The sequence below is a fragment of the Marmota flaviventris genome, chromosome 1 (assembly GCF_047511675.1).
Source record: "Marmota flaviventris isolate mMarFla1 chromosome 1, mMarFla1.hap1, whole genome shotgun sequence".
NCBI classification, from domain to species: Eukaryota; Metazoa; Chordata; class Mammalia; order Rodentia; family Sciuridae; genus Marmota; species Marmota flaviventris.
Genome location: NC_092498.1, coordinates 64,916,488 through 64,939,644, shown reverse-complemented (window position 1 = coordinate 64,939,644; position 23,157 = coordinate 64,916,488). Strand labels below are relative to the sequence as shown.

The window sequence follows — 23,157 nt, the reverse complement described above, 5'->3', positions numbered from 1 at the left end:
ATGTTTATTGGTGTTGATTATTTTAAAATGATTTACCCTTCTTTCTTCTTTCTCAGAAAATTTGCTCATTTTGATCCAGTCCTGTTATTTGAGTCTGTTTTCAAGGATTGTTTTACTCCAAGTTAAAATTTGTATTCCAGTACTTATAGTCAAATACTATACTCTCAACATCACTCATCCAATCTGAATATTATGATTCATCCATTTCCTATGATTTCAGCTTCTTTAAAATTAAACTAATGAAAATCTGGTATGATAATTTGGCAGATAATAATTCCAAGTACTTTTATATCAGATACTGTCAGTACCATTTAAGGAAAATGTCTGACATATGTGGGCTTAAAAGAGTGTAAGATTATTAGTAACTACTTATTCATAGTATTACTATGTAAATTGAGTATAAAATGAGAGATTTTCAATTTGCTGTTCAAGCACTGGGGTAGATGATAACTCTATTTATTAAAAAGTGGTAGGACAGGGTAGCTTTTAACAGTTGTCTGTTGGAAAGAATGGCATTTGGTAACAGGTTTTCAAAGGAGGTGGACAGATATATCAATAAATTCACAGAAGAAGCATACTATATTCTTTCTCTTAAGATTGGCTACTAAATTCTCTACTTAGTGATTTCAACTTTCACAGCAATTGTGTTTTGTATTTATCAATAACAGTGATAATCTTTAATATCTCATTTACTTCTACTCAAGTTTGAACAAGTAGGATTTGCACAGCCCATTTCAGGAAGCACTAGTCACATAAATCAGTTGGTAATCTGTACCCTCTGGAGTTATCACTGTGGCATGCAGGAATGCAGAGTAGATTTGATTCAGAAACACTTGTGTTTACAAGAACAGAAGGGTAAGGAGTAATTTATATTATAGAAAAGAAGCACTTCTAATGATTAACACCTACATAGGGTGTTAATATTATTCACATAAAATATATCTAAAGTAAAATCTCACAAAATGGTTATGAAAATATACATATAATGCAATTGCTATTCAAAATGAAGCTGGTGAAGTGATATCAAAATCAGGTAAAATAAAAATTCTTTTATTGCCTGTCATAACCATGTTTTTAAAAATAATAAAATCTTTTAAAGTGTAGCTGCAAAAAAAGTCTGATTCTAATATATAAATGTAACCAAAAAACACATTTATGAGAAAATTATAAGATGGTGTTAAAGTTTACAAAAGAAGATGCGAATGAACAGACACAAAGAACATGCCATTAAAGTGAATATCATAATGATTACAGTTGTTCCCAAGTTAATATGTGAATATAATAAAAATTCACTTAAAAGTTTATTATTGACTTTTCACAGCTGATCCTAAAGTTCATATAAAAGATTAAAAGGATTAAAAACACCTGAAAGAAAAATGGTGAAGTACAGCTCCTTGCAGTTATCAAGATTAACTATATAATTATACTATATAAAACACTATGGTATCGAACAATTATAATATAACAAAACAATGAAACAGAAAAGGAAGCCTAGAAAATATCCTTATATATGTAGAAACTTTATTTATTAAAAAAATTGCATTTCAGATAAAAAAATTGGTTGCTACATAAAAAATAATTACTACCACCTCATGTTGTAAAAAAAAAGCAAGGAATAAACAATTGTGGAAAGTTTTAAACATCTTAAAACACAAAGTAATGCTCTGAAATTTTCAAAAGAAAATTGATAACATCTATTTGTTGAATGAATAATGATAGATTTTTAAAATTTAAAACCAAAAGCATAACATAAAAGGCTAAAAAATTTGACTACTTTACAATTTTCACAGAACTTTTGTTCAACCAATGACACCATAAGCAAAATAAAGCAATATGAAGACTGACAGCAGACATTTACAATGTATGTAGAGGAAACGTGTCAAGATACAATGTGTGTAGGTGTATGCATTTACATGGTTTTCTTAAAAATCACTAAGAAAATACTAGAATTCATAGAAATGTGGCAAAATGGAATTAAATATTGCTGATAGAAGAACATTACATGAAATATTAGTATAAATATTTTGGAGAATTATTTGTCAAAGACAAAGATAAAAATGTGCATATGTTCTTTAAACCAATGATTCTAATATATCCTAAATATTCTATTTATCCTAGCTAAATATTTGCATTTGAATGTTACAAATAAAATGTTCATTTCAGCTTTGTTATTGTTAGTGAAAAATTGAAAAACTATAACCAACAACAAATTGACAAATAATTTTATATATTCATTAATTTTTCAATACATGAAATAATACACAAATGAAGAAAGATCATTTGATTTATATTAAACACCATTTTTAATGAAAACTTATAGCAAATTAGAAAATAATAGGGCCATTTCTAAATTTTGTAAAGATTCTATTATTTTTTGGTCATTTTATTTATTGGAGAGATTTTTGTTCACTACCAACACTAATATTTAACATTATATTGACCTTTATGAATGTATAAGGAAAGAAAATAAAGTAAGATGTATAAAGATTGGAAGAAAAAATTAAAACAAATTATTTGCAATGTGAGCATCTATATAGAAAAACTGACAACATCAACATATATAGCTAATTAAAGTTTCTCTAAATTACCAATAAGTAACCAAAAATACAGCAACAGCATCAAAAATAATATTTATAATATCAAAACTAAAATGAATTTTGTCTTTCCAACAAATTATACTGAATCAAATGGATGTCCACAGGCAAAAAAAAATGAATCTAGATTCAGACTTTGTTCTTCACAAAAAGTAACTCAAAATGTATCACAGACTTATGTGAAAAATGCAAAACTAGAAAACTCCAAAAAGATAACTGGAGAAAATCTTGGCTTTGGCAATGACTTTTTAGATGTAACATCAAAAGCACAACCTATGAAGGACTTAACATACCAAATCTCTTCAAAATTAAAAATCTCTCCCCTGTGAAATATACACTCAAGAGATTTCAATGATAAGCCACAGACTGGGAATAAATATTTGCAGAAGACACATCAAAAAAAAGGACTGTCGTCCAAACTTTTAAAAAGGACTCTCCAAACAAGCAACTCAATTAAAATCTGAGACAAAGACCTTAGTATACACCTCACTAAAATGCACAGAAGCAAATAAGAATGTGAGGAGATGCTCTACATTATATATCATCAAAAAATGCAAATTAAAACAATGAGGTAATCCTACACATCTATTAGAATGACCTAAATCTCAAACAGACAACACCAAACTCTGGCAAACATTCAGAAGAGCAAGAATCTCATTCACTGCCAGTAGGAATGAAAAATTGTACAGCCACTTTGGAAAGACAGTTTGACAATTTCTTACAAAATTAACCATGCTCTTATTATATGATTCAGTATTCATGCTTCTTAGTATTTACTGAAAGTAGTTTAAAACTTATGTCTACACAAAAACTCTCAGCAAATGCTTATAGCAGCTTTATTTATAATTGCCAAATCTTGAAAGCAACCAAGATGTCCTTCAATATATGAATAGATAAAAATTAGTATGGTACAAAGGCAATGAAATATTATTCAGTGCTAAAAGGAAATGAGCAATCGAGCCATAAGGACATGGAAGAAATTTAAGTTTATACTATAAATTGAAAAGTCAATTTGAGAAGGCTATACATATTACAATACTGGATGTTTATAATGATGCCAACTATATGACATTTAAAAGAAAGGCAAAACTGTGGAGATAGTAAAATAATCAGTATTTGCTAGGGGCTAAGGGAAAAGAGAACTAAAAAGGCAGTGTGCAGAGAATTTGAGGAACTGTGAAATACTTTGTATGACACTATAATGGTAGATGTTTATCATTATTATTTGTCCAAATCCATGAAATATACAACACTGAAAGTGAGCCCTAATGTAAGCAGTGTTGTTTGGGTGGTAATGATGGGTCATGGTGTGTCCTTGTATATCTGTCAATTATAACAGACAAGCCACACTGGTCAGTGGTATTGGTAATGGGGGAGGAGGCTATGCATGTGTAGGAGTGGGGGTATAAGGAAGATCTCTGTATCTTCCTCTCAATTTACTGTGAAATTAAAATCACTTTTATAACTATATATATATATATATATATATATATATATAGTTATATATAATTTTTTTTACCTTTATTTTATTTGCTTATTTTTTTATGTGGTGCCAGGGATCAAACCTAGTACTTCATGCATGCTAGGAAAGCGCTCCATCACTGAGCCACAATCTCTGCTAAAACCACTTTAAAAAACAATCTTGAAGACAAGTTTTAAAGTATTTTAAAGTTAATGTGTAAAATAACAAAGATGCCTTCAGAAAAACAAAAATTCCATCAAAGACATTTTTTAAAAAGTTATCCAAATAAATGCAGTGATTCCATACTCCTTAATGGGATAGGAAGATTTAAATCTAGTTTGGAGGACACCAACTTGTTAAAGATATTTTTTCTTTTAAGCTTTTGCTTTTTAGAAGACTTGTACACTTGTGAAACACACATACACATACATACATATACAAAAATAATTTATATCTCAGTAACATAGAAGTCCTTTATATATTAACTTAGCCTTTGGAGTGAAATTTAGAATTCATCATTTGGTAGGATAACTGTAATTATGTAATTATGGTCTATATAGGTTAACAGCATTGATAAAAATCAAAGAGTAACTTTAACTCTCCTATAAGTGTAGGTAACAGTGTTAATTATCACACACAGACTTATTACCTGATATACAAGTACATCTCAGTTATACAATAATAAAACATTTATTTCATCAGAGCAAATAGGTGAAAGCCAGGTTTTAAATGGCAGGTGGTGTATGTGTGTGTGTGTATGAATGAGACTAAATAAAAATGGAAAAAATTGTAAAAGTTTAATTCAACATTTTATATGTTTTAAGGTCCAGCTAGAATATATAAAATACAGCACTTATTGGTTTTCTTGCATATATTAGAAGTTATATACCTTTAATTTTAACACACTTTTGCATACTATTTGGACAAAACTGATATATAATATATATTATATATATATTATATACGATATACATATATATATATGTATATCATATTTAGTGTGTATGTGTTTATATAGTCTCAGTCTCAGATATTTAGAGTATTAAACATACTACAGTAACACAAAATAATAGTTCTTCATTTAATTAGAGTTATAGTGTAGTCATTAAAAGGCTATGAAGCAGATAGACATTTTAATAAATTTTGACTCTGCAACTGTTTTTTTTAAGTAATTAGGAGAGATTATCTTCATAAAACACAAAATCTCTGCTCCTTATGCCAGTTACCTGCAAATGTTACTAAGAGAAGAAAACCTATTACTTTAAATAAAAAAGATTCTGATTTTGCATCGGTATATTAAATTTTGACCCTAGAAAACACTTTAAATGATCAAGTTATAATCAAATTCATCACACACATGTACCTTCTGCAACTTATTTAGACATTCTACATCCTTATATTTTGTCCCCTCTCTCTTCACCCATCTTGGAATGATCCAGTCATTTTATTTTAGGACAAGAAATCTTATCATACAAAATCCTTTCTAATTGAAAACCACTTCTCTTTTCCTTTCTTTAACGAAATGCTTCCACATGTCTGTTTCTGTTTTGAATTTAGACAAACTATTCCTTCTTCTCAATCAGATAAAATATTTTCTACTTTTCATACAGCTTAAATATTTTGTATTCCTTGTGCATAATATTACATATATTAATTAACTTTGTAGTCTTATATTTAGTGAAAATCCAGGAAGAAAGCAATCTAAATTGTTTTTTAAATATATTTAATATACCCCAATATATTATCTTTTATGGACTTTAAGAAAACAAGAATATTGAATTCATAATTATCAATTGGTTTTTTTAGTATTTTAGTTCAACTTACAAACAAATCATGTTTATAACTTATAAATATTTATCCTGTCATTATTTACCTAATTTGTCTATTTTAATAGCTATTCTTAGATCACTATGAAAATAAAGATATCAAACAAGCAGTTAACATTTTAAGTGATTGTTTTTGTCAAAGAGAAATCTTAAGAACAATGGAACATTTTATTTAAAACATTAACAGAAACATCCTGACTGACAAGCGACCTGGGCAAAAGTATATAATAATTTTTAGAATATCCTTTACTAATTTTCATACTTTCTGTGCTTGACACTGGGGAAGTATGCCATTAAATTAACTTTTTTTGTTAAAGACTAATTAAGTCATATGAATTTAGAGGCATTTGGATTCTTTTTTTTAAAACTCTATGAATCCTCATTTACCTATAAGCCAATTTGGCATCACATAGTTAATACACATGTAGAAACACAATACAGGGCTGGGATGTGGCTCAAGTGGTAGCGCGCTTGCCTGGCATGCGTGCGGCTGGGGTTCGATCCTCAGCACCACATACAAAGACAACGTCCGCTGATAACTAAAAAATAAATATTAAAATTCTTTCTCTCTCTCTCTCCCTCTCTCTTTAAAAAAAAGAGAAAGAAACACAATACACATGTATTCAAGCATACATAAAAATAGGAACAATGATTTTAATAGTTTTCAATTTCCATTCACTGGATCCCCACAGGTAGGGAACAAGAAAGTTACAGGTGCTCATTAAGCAGAGCCTGTCACAGATGGCTGGCAAACAATATAAAAGAGAGATCATAGAGTAGGAATAGTTTGCTCTAGAATAATTGCCTACGATAACAACACTTGAATAACTGGTTCTCTTAGAAAATATAGCAAGGAGATAGATAGTCAGATCCTTGTACATTTTCTTTCCCATTTATAGAACAAAATAAGCTGACATATTTAGGGTCCCATTTTCCTCAGCTGTTTCTCCTCATTCTCCATATCAGGGCCAAGTTGTGTTACAGAAAAAGTTAATTTACTTTTCCTTAAATTCTCTGCCTTAAAATAATTCCAGTTATTTACCAATTATTTATTATGTACCCAAGTGGTGACTTCTTGGGGATAGACATGAAATTACCCATGATTTTGTAATTTGCATACTTTAAGGTTGTATGTGTGTGCACGTGTGCTTGTGTTGAAAGAAAGAAAGAAAGAAAGACAAAAGATAGACTTCAGGGTGCTGTGCAAGTCTCTACTGGATCTTTTAAGTCTGCCCTACACTGCTGGTCTCACAGTGGTCAGGTGTCCCTACTATGGAGATGCTGCCCAACCTAAAATCTCATGCCATCTGCATCTTTCAGTGGTACAAGCTTCTTTATTACTAATAAGTTTCCACATGAAGAAATTTCTGGACCAGAAGGATTCCCCATTTTGGGATCTTCAGGGAAAGAAAGAAAAAAAGAAGTCCTTAGTTCTTTATGAAAAGAATATCCCGAGATCTCAAATAATCTGAATGTGCTTGAGAATTTATGATTGTAAGATAATGAGTACACAAAGACCTGGTAGAGAGTTTGGAGACATTTTATAATAGAACAAAGTCAGGTAATTGAAATAGAAATTTTTTTATAACTGACATTTTATCTCATGACTAAGAAGGATGATTGCTTCATGGTAATAACATCTGTTCGTGGTGAGATCTGATGTCAAACAAAGAATCTTAAGTATGGCAACTGCTGCCCTACCAGTGGTAGAACCATCATTCTTTCAGCTAGAGAGTACCAGTAGGTTGGGTATTTATTGCAACTAAAATAAGTGGTCAGACAGAGAGGAGGACACTTTCCTTCTGGACTCTGTCTGTTAAAGGTTGGGTTCAGATTTGAATGGCATACTTCCCCAGTGTCAAGCACAGAAAGTATGAAAATTAGTATGATTTTAGTTAAAGCAACAAACTAAGAATGACTTCTAGTTGACAGTAGCTGATTTAGCTAGACAGTCTGATTTAGCTGGACAGTCTGATTTAGCTGGAGCATGAAATATGAGATTGCACATAGATTGTTCAAAGAAGGGAGTGAAGGAAGACAGAATAAGAGCTCACCTTCAGAAGTTAGGTTCATATCAAAAGTTTAAAGAGTTAAGAAATGAACTTCTAAATGTATCAGGTCTGAATGTGGTGATTGATGGAAATAGCTTCCTTGATTATCGCATCAAGGTCAGATCTTTCCAAAAAGCTATCTTGGATGAACCACATGTTTGATGAAATGAAGAAGTGCTTCGGACACTGGGAGACCAATTCTTCATATGCATCTTCCAGATAAGCCACTTATATTCCTTCTGACTGAGAAATGGGGTAGTTGACCAAAGGCTATCTCCTATCTTCAGTGTTTTATGAAGAAACACTGATTTTCTAAATCTTATCTGGTGCTTTAATGAACAAGCACTCATTTTTAAAGGGGAAGAGGGCTTTGGGGCAAGGAAAAAAGGAAAAAAAGAGAGAAATCACCTGTTTAAGTCCATTGGTAGCTTGGATCTAAAAGTAACACTTTTTTCTTTTGGTCTTAAGGAAGTCTGGGCTGTGACTCACGTAGTTTATGTTCCAGCCTAATTGAGTTAGGGGACCTTAGACAGATATCAGGCAGGCAGCTGAGAAACCTACAGAGGTAATCCTGCAAAGCAGCATAAGGAGAAGAGAAAGAAAGGATTTTAGAGATCATTGAGCTCATTTGTGCTTTTAGAGGAAAAGTATGGCCTGTCATATTCTGAATTAAAATCCTATTTTCCCATCTTTCATTTATATCTTCTTTCTACCTATTTTCTTATTTTTTTCTGTCCTACCTCAATTGGACTTTCAGAGGTCTCTTACTTCAGGTATGTCAGTCAGCAAGGGAGAAGATTATGGCTGCCCCATCAACCTGAGGTTTTATAACTGTAAAGAGCAAAGACCCTTACAACTTACAATTGACTAGGACATATGAAGATAAAGGAAACAATGCCATAGCATATAAAGCACAGCATATAAATCAAAGATAGATTTAGGAATATATGGAAATAAAAGTGATACCATAAATTAAAAAATAGATTTTCAAAAACAGAATTGGGAAAATGTCTCCCTATGAGGAGAAAGAAATCCTTATTTCACTTCCTATGCAGTACTCAATGTCACATAATATGCTAGTATTCACCAGATGATATGATCAAGAAGGTAGTTGAAAAGATTTACAAAGAGAGGCATGTTTAGAGAACCAAATGGGAAGGTGAAGCACGATTGGAATCCACTACAACAAAGCGCCATAGCCCTCCTTCTATCTAGTGAAGCAGGAGGTGAGAGGCTGTTATCAGAACCCAGTGAAAGCTATCACTGTGGTATACAAGCGACCCTGAAAAGTAGTAGAAGCCTTTGTAATACAATGAACTGGCAGATTGGATTGGGTGAGAGAAGGAAATAAAGAGGGTAGAAGCCTGTCCTTCCCTTCTCAGAGCTCCTGCTGGTTAAAGCTTTATCTACATCAGAAGTTAGAAGGTAAGGAAAACCAGACAGTGAAGATCATGGGGATCTTCTTGGGGTGAAGCAAAGGGAGACAAATGAAGAGGGGAACCCAAGAGGTGAAAAAAATGTCTAGTATATGAGGGTTAAGAATAAATTGTTGGGGTAGAATTACAGTTTGCTCTCTTATCTAGTGTGACAGTTAAGAAAAAAGAGATGAACTAGCAGCTGCAAAAAATAAAGTTGGAGAAGGGTTTTATAGAACAGTAAACTATTCCTATGTGATGCATCTAGTAGAAAGGAGAAAACCACAAATTCAAGGACATTCAAAATTATTAGATGTTAAGAATATCAAATTAAACCAGGGACAAAGAAAGAAAAGTGATGTAAATAATCCCATGGGCCAATGCAAATATTTGACTCCTACCATCTGTTCACCCTTATTCAGGACTTATTGGCAGGTACACTCAGAGCTTACCTGGCTGCCTGGTGGCCATTCACATCACAGAGAAGCCCAAGTCTGTCTGCAGTTACCATAGCATCACGCTTACAGAGACAGACTATTTTTCCTTATAAGATCTTCTACTTTCCCTGAATTATACCATTATTTGGTTTTATTTTCTAAACCTATTATGACAGCACTGATATCTCTCCATATTAACAGAATATATGTGAACCTATTACTTCCCTAGGAGGATGATTTGCCTGCTTTCAGACAGAAGGTCAATAGAAGGGAGGGAGCATTGTAGCCAGGGCTTTGAGGACACAGGAAGCTACTCTTGTCTTAAGCTTTATTCTTCTCTGTAAAAGGGTTTTACTAGCATATTGGTCATTGCACTAGCTCTCCTACCTCACTCCTGGGCTTTGTTTCCTTAAGGCTTTGGGGAGTTGTTTCAAAACTTTAAGCATGTTGAAGGTAATGTCCATTTAAGTTTTCAGTTTTGCTTCTCATGAAATTATCTGATGTCTCAGACAAGATAATAGGAGGCTTTCAATTAAAAATGTTTACAAAGAAGTCTGGTTATTTTTAGTCACAGTAAAATGAATGCTAAAAAGCATCTACCAAAAAGACACACAAAAAAATCAAAAACATTGTTGGAGCTCAATCAGAAAAAATTCCATTTTCCCTCCTAAAATTATGTTCTTTTGGGCTTTATCTCATAGAGAATGGCTTCCTTTATGTAACAGCATACAGAGAGAATGCACAAACTTGTCCTATTTTCACAGAACTCTTAAATCAGAATGCTTGCTCTATTTTATTATGTGTCTCCTTGAATCTGGGTTATTTCAAATAAAGGTCTTAATGAACGTTTACATGAGCTCTTCTTCCTTTGAAAAAAATATTTTTAATGAAAATATAATAAATGCCTCCTTCTTCATCCCCCATTTAGCCCTAAGATATGAATGTATAATACCACTCTATAGCTTTAATAGAGCATCTGATGTCACATAAATAAAAATGAAATTAATAGGCTGACATACAATCATTTTTTTTCTCCATATTGACTTGGAAAACATTCCAAAATATCTCTCACCAGCCTCAGCATAGTTGAGTGGGGGAAAGCCTGGGCTTTTGAGACCTGAGGGATCACTTTCTTCAGATCTAGGTGGAAAAGGCACCTACCTTATAGGTGTACTGCAAAGATCAGAGAGTTTATACAAATTCAAGCCAGGTACAGTGGCACACACCTGTAATCACGATGGTTTGGTAGGCTGAGGCAGGAAGATCCCAAGTTTCATACCAGCCTCAGCAATCTAGCAAGGCCCTAAGCAACTTACTGAGACCCTGTCTCAAAAGGAAAAATAAAAAGGGCTGGGGATATGCCTCAGTGGTTAAGCAATCCTAGGTTCAATCTTGTGTACAAAAAAAAAAGAGAGACAGGGAGAGAAATTATACAAATTCAACCAATGAACATCTAATATATGTTAGGTATTTTTATAGTAGGCTAAAACAAAAAGAATAAGTAGGTTTCAGTACTTTTACTAACTTTATACTATAAAGACTGTGAACTATACATACAGTACCAAGAACACAATATTCGTTCAACAAATTGAATACATGCTAATTGCCCTTCAAGTCAATCATAACTCCCTGCACATAACAGATGAATTACCCTTTCATAAATTAATGGTTTAGAAAAGAAATGGGTAAGCATTTATTTCCTGTTTTGATCATACTTCATCTTTTCAGTACAACCTTCCCACAAATTCTGAGCACCCCAATCCACAAACCCACATACTTGCTGATTCCCCTACCCCATTCCAAATTCCCTGCCCAACACATACCGACACAGAGACACACACATAAACTTGGCACAAAATTACTATCACATAGTACACGGCTTGCTGTGATTTTTCCAATAACTCTGGACCATATTTCTGGAAATATCTAATCTAGTTGTAGCATCATGTTAGAGTTTGGATGTGAAGTATCCCCCTAAAGCTCATATGTGAGACAATACAAGAAGGTTCAGAGGAGAAATGATTGGATTATGATAATCTTAACCCAATCAGTAAATTAATCCCCTGATAGGGATTAACTGAGTGGTAATTAAAGGCTGGGAGAGTGTGGCTGTAGGAGGTGGGCATTGGGGGGTGTGGCTGTGGAGTATATATTTATCTGGGGCATTTGTATCTGGTGAGTGAAGTTTCTCTCTGCTTACTGATCATCATATGAGCTGCTTCCCTCCACTATACTCTTCTACCATGATGTTGTGCCTCATCTCAAGTGAATGAAGCTTGCTGTCTATGGATTGAGACCTCTGAAACCATGAACCCCAAAATCAACTTTTCCTCCTCTCAATTGTGTTGGTCAGACCTTTTAGTCACAGTAGCAAAAAAACTGACTAAAACACAGCCTTAGTTCAAAGCAAGGGCAGTAAGAGCAATAATGCCTACTTTGTTTCATATGTTTGAGAAGAAATAATGATAGAAATGTACATATGCTATTTTAATAATTTAATAGGTATATATCACTTCATAATATAATATTATTTATTTGATTACAGATGAGTATATACTATGAAAGAATAGAAATTTAATTTATTATTATATTTTAGGGTTAAAGATTCTTTTTTTTTTCTTTTCCTTCCTTGAAACCAAATCTAATAAGCTGTTCTCTAAAGAATTTCATCTGGTCCCTTAGCATTTTCCAAATCCTATTATAGGTATTCTCATTCTAAATCTTTACTCATGGTATATGTTAGTAAAAAGTGCTGTACTCAAACATTTACAATCATCTCATAGACAGCTAGGTAGAAAGAGAGCTGGATAGTGGAGATAGCTGCATAGTGTCATTTTCATTGTACAACCAAAGTAATTTATCAAGAATTAACCCCAGGAAGTCATACCATTGGGCATTTGGAATAAAATCTAATACATTACTGAATTAAACAAATTAGTTCCATTTTGCTTCCCTCTTTCAAACAATAAGTAGGATAAACCTTCAAATAATGTGGTTCTTCTTCATTCTTCTATTTTGTCCTTACATATAAATTATTCTTTATAGCTAAGAAATTTTGTCCAGAAAACATGTTTCTGAGAATTAAAATACATGTCAGTGTCTTAACATAGCCTCAACAAAATGATTAAATCAGGAGATGAAATTCAATACAAATAAGATGGCCAGACCTGTTTTAAAAATCTAGCAACTTTTCTTTCTACTTGAGGATATGGTATAAAGGAAACATGGATAATTGTTGAGTTCCACAGGCTAAAGGCCTTTGAACTTTTTGAAGAGGGAAAGTGAAATTATTATAGACTTCAGGGCAGCTTTAATACACCTGTTTGGAAATTATAGAGAAAGACTGGTGAATAGAATAAATTATAGTGGGCTTATTTTCTCTCTGACAAGTTCACCAAAGTGGAAATAATGGCTTCTTTTCCATTCCTTTTCTTTCATAGAAAATTGAATTTAAAATATATTGACATATAGATACTTTAAGACATGATTTTTCTTGTTTTGTTTTTTTCTGAGTATATAAGCAATTGACCTAATGGTACAGACACATTATCAATTAGTTTTAGAATGATTTTTTTTATTGCATCAATAATGAATGCTGAAAGAATATAAGTATGGGAGGTGAAAGATTTAATTAGCTTCAACTCCTAATTCCATATTTTAAATGTATATCAAAACATCATATTATATTCACAAGTATATTCGATTATTTTTCTCAAGTAAATATAATTCTTAACAAAAACCATGTAAATAATGTTTAGAAATAAGAATTATTGTTCATTAGTAATGACCATTTTAGGCATTGTGCTGTTTAACTTGGTAATCTTGTCATTTTAAAAAGAAAAAAAATCTTCACATGTATGAAACTGATAGAGTAAAAAACAGTTAAAGGGAGGTAAAGAAAACTATATATGAGGAAATATACAACCCTACTTTGCCTATTGACAGGTGTTAGAACATTAATAACAATTTCCATAACAAACAGAAAAAATATTTACAGAAGATGTTTAGTTATTGGAGGGCCAGAACTAAGCTATGTTATTTTATTTAGAAAATGTTGAAAATGTTATTCTATAGAGCTAAAAGAGATAAATAATCTTATTATATAGTTTCACTTTACATAGGAGGAAACACAAACCAGAGAGATTTAGTGGACTTGCCTGTCTTCTCATAGGGCTAAAAGTCAGGATTGCTTATTTGTTTTCTTTTAACTATATATCTTAATTCTTTATTAGAATTTTCTTAGTTTTGGAGTAAGCAGTAGGAGCTAAGTGACAATTATGAGGTGGAAGACTGTCAGGGCTAAATATACACCTTACATAACACCAATTTAGACTTGATTAGCTAGTTCCACTGATCTGCTCATAGGTATATAGTAAAAATAGCAATAGAAATTTGCAAATGCAAAGAAATCTGTTGATGAGAATTTTATTTGCACTCTACTGGTTTCCTTACACAGACTTTCCTTTTATTGAACACAATTCTTTCCTTCTTTTCTTTCCCACATTTTACTCACTTTCAGTTAATTTAGCATTGCCTCTTAAAGAGAAATTTACCTAAAAGGAAGATGTTCTTGCACTGAACAATGTTGCTTGAGGCTGCAGGAGAATTCTGATAGTAAAACTCAATTTACACAATGTCAGGTGTTACAGATTCCAATGATGTAATTAGAATAAATATCAATCAATATTCACTTCTTGTAAATCACTTCACATGTTTAAACAAATGGGATCTCAAATTACTGAGTACTTCAAAAAGTTGTATTGTTTAAAAAAAAAGTTGTTTCGGTTGTTTTTGTTTTATTTAACTACATTATTGACCAAATGTCTGCTTGCAGACAATAATTTCTGGAATACTGTTGCATGGTCCAAAGAATGTTGACAGCTGCTGGCTGTACCTTCTCTGCTAATGTCCAGGATATGGTCCAGTATGGCTAAAATAAAGCAGAAAAATAGACTCTAAAAAATGCTTTCATTCTGATATTTTTTAAAAAAATCCTTCAAAATGAATATTCCCACAAATGAGTCAATCTTTAAATGATCTCTTTCATAGAAAATGAAAGTTGTTCATGGGAGAATGAAACCCTGGACTTAAAATGAGAAGATATAGATTGAAGTTCTAGTTGAGTCATTTAACAGCATAGCAAGTTATTTTAAATATCTAAGCCACTGTTTTCTCATCTGTAAAACAGAAATTATACTAATTTATTTTGTAAGATGATTGTTTGTTAATTTTAAAATACATTTTCCCCAAATATATATTAGATAGATATAAAAATATGTCTGTAAATGTAGGCATGTAGATAGGACATACACATAGTTTCTAAAGAAAAAAATCCATGTAAACTTTTTCTGGAGAAAAAAGTGGGGACTGGGGTGTCCCTCACATTTTTCTAGCATCTGAGAGGGCCCTAGGTTTCATCACCAACACCATGAAAAGAAAAAAGGGAAGCAAAGGAAAAGAGGAAAAAGTGGGAAGATTGCTGCATATGAGAATGTGTAAAAAGCAAAGCTGTGAAAAACAAAAAAGTAAGACAAGCTGACAATTACATCAGTTGGGACACTTCAGCTAGCAAAAGAGATAATAGGACTCAATTTTGTTAAAATGGAATTAAATTTGTATGCTCTTTGTCCAAAAAATGATTATATCATTTTTAAATTTAACAAAGAATAAATCAAAGTAAAAATGAGTTAATTTCAATAAATATTTTAACCCTATTAGTTCAGGAAAAAATTTATTACTTAAGAAACAAATTAAATATTTGAATATTGAGGGCTTGTGATTTTTAATACTATGTTTCAATTTTAAATTCTATTGATTATCTACATTAAAACATAAGTAGATCAATTCTCTTCCACTTTCTTCCAATTTCCTCTTCCATTATTTGATTGCTTGCCTGGATTTTATCTTCAAGTTTTCCTCTCTGCCTTTCCACCTTCTTCCTTCTTTCTGTCACTCCTTGTGTTATGTTATCAAATAGTCATTTAGTCTATTAATATTCATATTCTCATACATATTTTAAATGTTTATTTTATATACCAATGTTCCCTTTTCCTCATGGATTTTTTAAAGAATATTTTCTGTATCTGTGAAGTATAGCATTATATTGGCTATGTCAATATGTCAACTTATCAATATTTCCAAGTATATGGATGCTCTTTCTATGCATAGATCTACTTTTCTGTTATTTTGGAGAAAGACTTCTATATTTTAAAATAGATGTTGCTTTCTATCAAATTTACATTTTCTGAGAGACTGTTTATATTGAATCTGATCTTTCTGTTCTATATGTATATCATTGTTTCCTAACTTGTTATCTTTATATACTTTCTTTATATTATATTAAGCCTTTCCTCTGTGACAGTAATATCTATTTACTTAACACAATACCTTTATTTATTTTTATGTCGTGCTGAGAATTGAGCCCATTGCCTCACATGGGCTAGGCAAATGCCCTATCACTGAGCCACAACTCCAGCCCAGTAATACTCATTTTTGTATTGTTTAATTTCATCCCCTGATGTTTTGAATGCATTAATACTTTAAAAATGAGATTGGTTGTGTATTTAACTTTATAATCCCCATCATTATTTTGCTATCTCATTTCTCAAATATTCCTCCCCCTTCCTTCCTTTTCTCCCTCTTTCTAGTCTTAATTTCTAGGTTTGTTCCACCCTCCAGGATAAATATCTACTCTAGAGTAGTAGTACTTTTATTATTTTCTAAAAATTGACACATAAAAATTGAACAAGTTTCTGGGGTACTAAGTGGTATAGGTGGTATATTGGTGCTTGTATCTGTTTTGTAGTGTTCAAATCAGGTTAAACATTTCTATCTCCTTAAATATTTATGGTGTGTGTATATATATGTATGTGTGCATGCACGCTTGTGTGCGCGCACACACACACACACACAAACACATAGTGAAAACATTCAAAATCTTTTCTTTTAACTTATAATTCCTATTCTTTTAATACCACCAAAGAAACACAGGGTTCAGGATATCAAGAGACCTGGAAGTTGGTGAGAGCATTTCTCAACCACCATTTTCTCTTTATTCTAAAACATCAGCGCACATCCTCTGGGTATGAGATACACTTTTGGGTTCAAAGTCAAACAGATCATGAGCTGCTGCCCACCATGTGGAGACATGGTTACAGAAGTTTCAGTCTCCACCAAAAAGCATCTGCCTCAAAAGACAGGGGCTTCCAGATGGTATAAAATAGAAGATATGATAGATATGATGAACCACCATTAGCACATCCACAGCTTTCAGATAATTTCAGTGAGCACATCCTCTTCCTTCAGGAGAAATATGGAAGTACAAGCCAGAAAAATCTTTGACCCGAGAGCAACTCATCAAAAATTTCACAGGTATCACACTGTGAAGCATGTGAAGTTAAACTCCCAAGAAAGAAACAGGCAATGTGATGACTTGGGAACTTTAGCAAGTTTTTAATTCACCTTTCTCCCTGAGTGAGAAGGTGGAAAGCAACAACAAATTTCACTGGTGAGTGTACTGGGATTTTAGGCATACAAGTAGACTATGACCTATAAAAATGAATTTCTCAAAAAAAAAAAAACCCTCATGCTTATTAGTGTTATTAATTCTGTCCACAAGTTCTATTGGGTCCAAATTTGGGGAAGGACACTTCCATGACTCCCTCCCTTTCTATAGAATCCTCTTTTTCCCTCTATTCCAGGTGTGGTTTGAAAGATGAGTGTTATTTTTATCTACTTTTATATCCCTTTAGAGCAAAGAGTTAAAGTTACCTGATAAGTGTATTTACAAACCTAGTTGACTAGGTTTTGTTCCTTTTGGGGATTTGATTGGTTGAATGTTTTTTTGCCTATGTTCACCAGAGTAAACACAGGAGTATCTTAATCCTAACAAAAAGACACTAAGATTTGCACACTTCTGTGATTCATCTTGGAACACCAGTTGTAGGGAACCCTGTCTGGTTTTTTCGTTTTGTTTTGTTTTAATCTACTGAACCTCTCATAACTTCCTTGTGATATGTCAAAACTGCTGGCCTCTTAGCAGTTAAGCAGTTAAGCTTGACTCTTCCTCAACAGTCTGCGCTCACTGTTCATCTACCTCTTGGTAATAGAGGATTTAGTGATAATTCTCAGGATTTTGTTAACCCTTTCTCTTTTTCTGGGAAGCTCCTGTGACATATGATGTGTTCGGGAATGCTGCTAAGCTGTATTAGAATCAGCCTTCTGCTCCTAAACACCAATTTTTAGGTCTTCTGGCAGCAGACTATAACTTATTCTTTGGTTGCTACTGCTTAACACTTTCCTACATTTTTAATTTTTTCCTTTATTCCCCCCTCCCCCAATTTCTCTAGATGTTAAAAAAAAGAGATTTTAAGACCTGTCCTATTTTTTCTTTTTTTATTTTGGAGACTATTCTCCTGTGAAGGTCCTTTTGAAAAGAACAGATCATTGGAATGGGCTTGCTAAGTTTTATTTAAAATATTTAGTACACAGAACTGGATTCTTACCTGCACGTTCTAATAAATATATTAGATGACATTTGTACTTTCCTATCTGTCAAGAATGTGCAAATTACATAAATGACTCATAGACATTCATAATTATTGTATCTTCATTATGATTTCTAGATTTTTGGTTTTTCACAGAGTTTTTCTTCTTGTTCACTCCATTTTGACCTGAATATGGCTGACATATGTACCAGTCTCTGCATTTTTGACAGTCTAGAACAAAACTGGATTTTGTTTTTTATATATAGCATAAAATTAGGCTTTGCTTTATTAACCAAACAAAAATGCTAACTAAAATTTGATCTGTACATCTAATATATCATGAAATACAAACAAAATTGATTGATTTGTAGCATATGAACCAAATTTTCCTAGTTTTTAACTCAATATTTTTTCAACACATAAATTAGACTGACATATTTATTATCATCTTAAGCAGAGTGAAAAGATCTGTTCAACTGGGCATGGTGACACACACTTTAATCCCAGCTACTCACAAAGGCTGAGGGAGGAGAATGGCAAGTTCCAGGTCAGCCAGGGCAACTTAGCAAGGCCCTGTCTCAAAATAAAAGAATAAGAAGTACTAGGGATATAAAACTCAGTGATAGAGCACTTGCCTTGTATGTGTAAGACCACAAAACCAAAAGCAAAATAAAAAAAAAATCAGATCTGTTCGAAGAGCAGTATGAAATGATGGATTTTAAAATAATAGTTCAGAAAGTTCATTGATTTGGTTTCAGATTCCTCATTGCCCCTCATCCTAGGAAACTACCTCTTGTAAAATTTTTAGTTTTCTAACAAAAAATATCCACAATTGTCTGATAAAGACAGTAAAATATCCTTCCCCTTTTCAACTAAATATCTGAGACTGGATTTCAGATATACTACTACTAAAATAACATATTGCTCTTGACTTAATGTAGACACAAGCATTAGAATCTATCTGTTCTCTATCAGTCAAGCATTTGTGCAATTTGAAAAAAATAACATTTTTTATTTTAGAAAATTTGTTAATTTTCACTAAAACATTTACAGATACATTATTTTCATTTTAACTGAATTAATTAATTTTAAATATGTTCACATTTTTTATTTAAAATTAGAAATTTAAGGTTTCTAATGTCAACAGATATAATCCACATAGATGAAGTTCTCTGAAGATCTTCAATTTTTTTTAAGAGTATAAATAAATCCTGACCAAAATGCTCGGGAACAAATAATTGACAGTCGTGTTTAGACCATCAAGAGATTTCTGTGTTCTAAAGGTAAAAATCAAGTCAACGATATAACCTCAGTTAAAAATATTTTAGTATCACATGGGCCTTCATTTCCCATATAATATTTCCATTTGTGAAAACACCATTCCTCCTCTGTATAAGAATGTCCTTCATCATCGATTTCACTTGGATAATTCTTTCTCATTCTGGTTTCAGCTCAGGCAGTACTTCCTAGGCAAGTGTTGCTTGGTTTAAGACTCTCTTGAAATCATGCTCTTGTACTTCAGAGCCTTGTGTTTCTTTCTAATCATACATTTATCATGGAAATAATCTGCTTAGTATTTGTCTCCCAGGAGATTAAAAAGTCATGAAACCAATAACCATGCATGTGATTGGTTATGGTTTAATTTTCTTGTGTTCTTTCTCTGTAGTAGAATGCTCAGCACAGTGTAGGATGGCAAATAAAATATTTGTTGTCACAAGAGTCTGTGGATGAATATATGAATTAATAAATAATGAGTGGAGTAATAAAGGATTGGACCTAGTATGAATGGCTTCTTCCAGCATGTAAGACTCAAGATAGAACACTAGAAGAAAATGCATTGATTGCCATTTAGATCATTCATCATATCTTGCTTTAGACAATATTATTACATATTCTTGCTAGCTATTTATTTTACTAAGGAAACAGGAAGTAGTAGTAATAATGTACAATCATGTTTAGTTGTGTTAGTGAATGTTCTGCAGCAAGCCTGGTAATAAGCAATTGTTGGCAAGCAACTTCTTGAATTTCCATGACTTATTATTATTTCCTATAAATTATATTAGAATTCTGTTATGTATGTTTTTCTTCCTATAGTCTCATCTGTTACTCTTTTTCTTAAAAATCTACATCTGAATAACACATCTACTTATCGTCCTCATACCTCCTTTGTTACTAGCCCATCATTATAATAAACATACATTGTTATAAGTAGCTGTCTAATTTATCCATCTCTTGATTGGACTATTTACTCCTTAAGAGTTTGGACTGTGTTTTATTCATCTGTATATCCATAGAACTCAATAAGGTATTTAGCATTTGATAAGCATTCAATAAATTAATGCATTGAACTAATATTTAATAAATGGCATTACATGTTCCTCAACTTTTTATTAAATTCTTTCAGTTAAAACACAGGTAATGGGAGAAATCAAAATTGCATTGAAAAAGGAAATGAAAACAGATGGTGAACAATTGATAGTTGAAATTCTCCAGTGCAGAAATATTACCTACAAATTTAAGTCTCCTGATCATTTACCAGGTAAGTAATCTTATGACAATGGTAAATATATCTAGAAATTTATTTGGGATATCTCTTAAATGTTATAGGAAACACTAATTCAAATGTAATCAGTATACTGACCACAATTATATACATCAAAGAATATATATTATATATATATATAGATAGATAGATAGATATAGATATATAGATATGAAAAAAAATTCTGTTGTATAGGTCAATTTTTTCCTAGTTTTTGGTTAGATTCTTCAGCACACAAATTAGACAATTATATTTATTAATCAACAAGAAAACAAATCCAAGTTGATAAGAAGTTGGTATGTTTTTAATCACTTTATGTTTTCTGAAACAAATTGTACACCATTTATTGCCTCTGTGTAAAATATAGGTAGAACTCTCAGCATGAAATTATAGTTCTTTCAGTAGAAAATTATCTGGTTTATGGAAACTTACTGGGATGGAATCTTATTTTCAGATTTATATGTGAAAATATATGTCATGAACATCTCTACCCAAAAAAAGGTGATCAAGAAAAAAACAAGAGTATGTAGACATGATCGAGAGCCTTCATTTAATGAAACTTTTAGATTTAGCCTCAGTCCTGCTGGACATTCTCTTCAGGTAACTCTATAGTTACTATTTTTAAAATTTCATTCATGTTTTATTTATCCATTTTCTATTTGATTTTTAAATATTTATTTACTTATCATATACTATATGACACTTGAGAAAATGATAAATCCTTAGAAGCATCTCCCCCAAAACTATTTATACTTTTGTAGCCCACTCACTTCATCCAGTCATCTGCCAGTTCTTTTCTACTCTGGCCATTCTGTTAATTTTACATTGATTCCCCATACTTCCATGTTACTGCCATTAATCCTCTTTGTCTCCCATCTTTGTTATTCACATTATTTTGGTAGTTTATATGGCCAAATTGTCATTGATGTTTTATTCCTTTAATTCATTTTATCACACTGTTTACCTGAGTTATCATTTAAAAACACTAGTTGGGTTGCCATTTTTCTTTAGTCATTCAGAGTCCTTCAAGGTGAATTTCAGTTGTATTGATTTAGTCATAGCTCCTTGTATACTTTTCCACTCACTCAATACTCCAGTCACTCCAGAATCTTTTCAAATCAGGCTAAGCTTCCAATCTTTGCTCATATTTTTTCTCCACTTCAAAGCTCCTTTGTCATTCCTCTCCGTCTATCACCATACTCCACATTTTTTAAATATAAATGTCATGCTTTTACTGGTGATCCCGGATAAGTATGTAATTTTGACTATTTTTTTTTTTATAGATTTTGCTTTTCTCCAATGGAGGGAAGTTTATGAAAAAGACCTTGATTGGTGAAGCCTGTATCTGGCTTGACAAAGTGGATCTTAGAAAAAGAATAGTCAACTGGCACAAACTTTTGGTCAGTCCTACTCAACCACATTGAAGAAAAGTGTCTGCTCAGGGTATAAAATGGATCTACATAGCCTCAAATCAACGTTATAGTCAGATACTATTGTACTGAGCTATTTTCAGAGGCTAACATGAAGTGGGAACAACAGACGAAAAGCATGTTAAAGCCTTGTAAATTTACTGCTGTGGGACACAGAAAAAGACACAGAGAAAGTTTACATGTTGATAACCAACCCACAAAAGTAGAGCTCTGAGACCTTGGATTTCCCATGACTGTGAAGATAAACCATGAGAGACATTTTGGATACTTAAGGCAAAAATCTTTGAGTAGAGTGAGCTGTAACTAAAGACAGCCTCAAAGATTGACTTGGCTTCCAAATGCAGCGCAGACGCAATTCTTTATGCAAAGAAACCTTGGTTGAAAGAACTGAAATAATGAATCTCTGTTGTCAAAAAGCCTTCTTCTTAGTGTTCTCAGGCAACTTGCTGTTTTGAGATCCTGATATAAGATACATCTATAATATGTGTACAGGACTGGACATGAGGTGGCTGTGTTCGTAGGGAAGATGGAACAGGAGATACAGAAATCTTGGCTTTTAGGCCATATCATACAGGTTTTCCCTTTGTAAATGTTACAGGGATATAAAAGACCAGTTTTGGAATCCTTATGGTTAAAGCACATTTGTTTTAATAGAATTTGAAATATATAGAGTGAAGATAATACTAGGTAGACATGAAATTACATTTATCTAGAAATAAAACCATGAATGGTTAATAAAGAAGAAAGTTGACCCACAAAATATTGGAACTCTGGTTGAAAATATCAAAGTCTCCATAATTTATCATTAAGCCACGGCATTTCCATCTACATAACAAAGGGCCTAGATTAAATTGGTATGTCCTAGGAAGCATGATCAGTTCTTTGTGGTATTGTATATGAATGTATTAACCTGC

At 32.3% G+C, this 23,157-nt stretch overlaps 1 protein-coding gene across 1 annotated transcript in view; it reads left to right on the top strand.

The window, feature by feature from the left end:
* Positions 1-22,237, top strand: part of Pclo (piccolo presynaptic cytomatrix protein) — a 404,888-nt gene extending 382,651 nt beyond the window's left edge. Inside the window, exons 23-25 of the mRNA XM_027926468.2 lie at positions 20,676-20,810; positions 21,268-21,413; positions 22,097-22,237. Coding sequence (XP_027782269.2) covers positions 20,676-20,810; positions 21,268-21,413; positions 22,097-22,237 — 422 coding nt within the window. The remainder of the gene's footprint in view (positions 1-20,675; positions 20,811-21,267; positions 21,414-22,096) is intronic.
* The last annotated feature ends 920 nt before the right edge of the window (positions 22,238-23,157 follow it).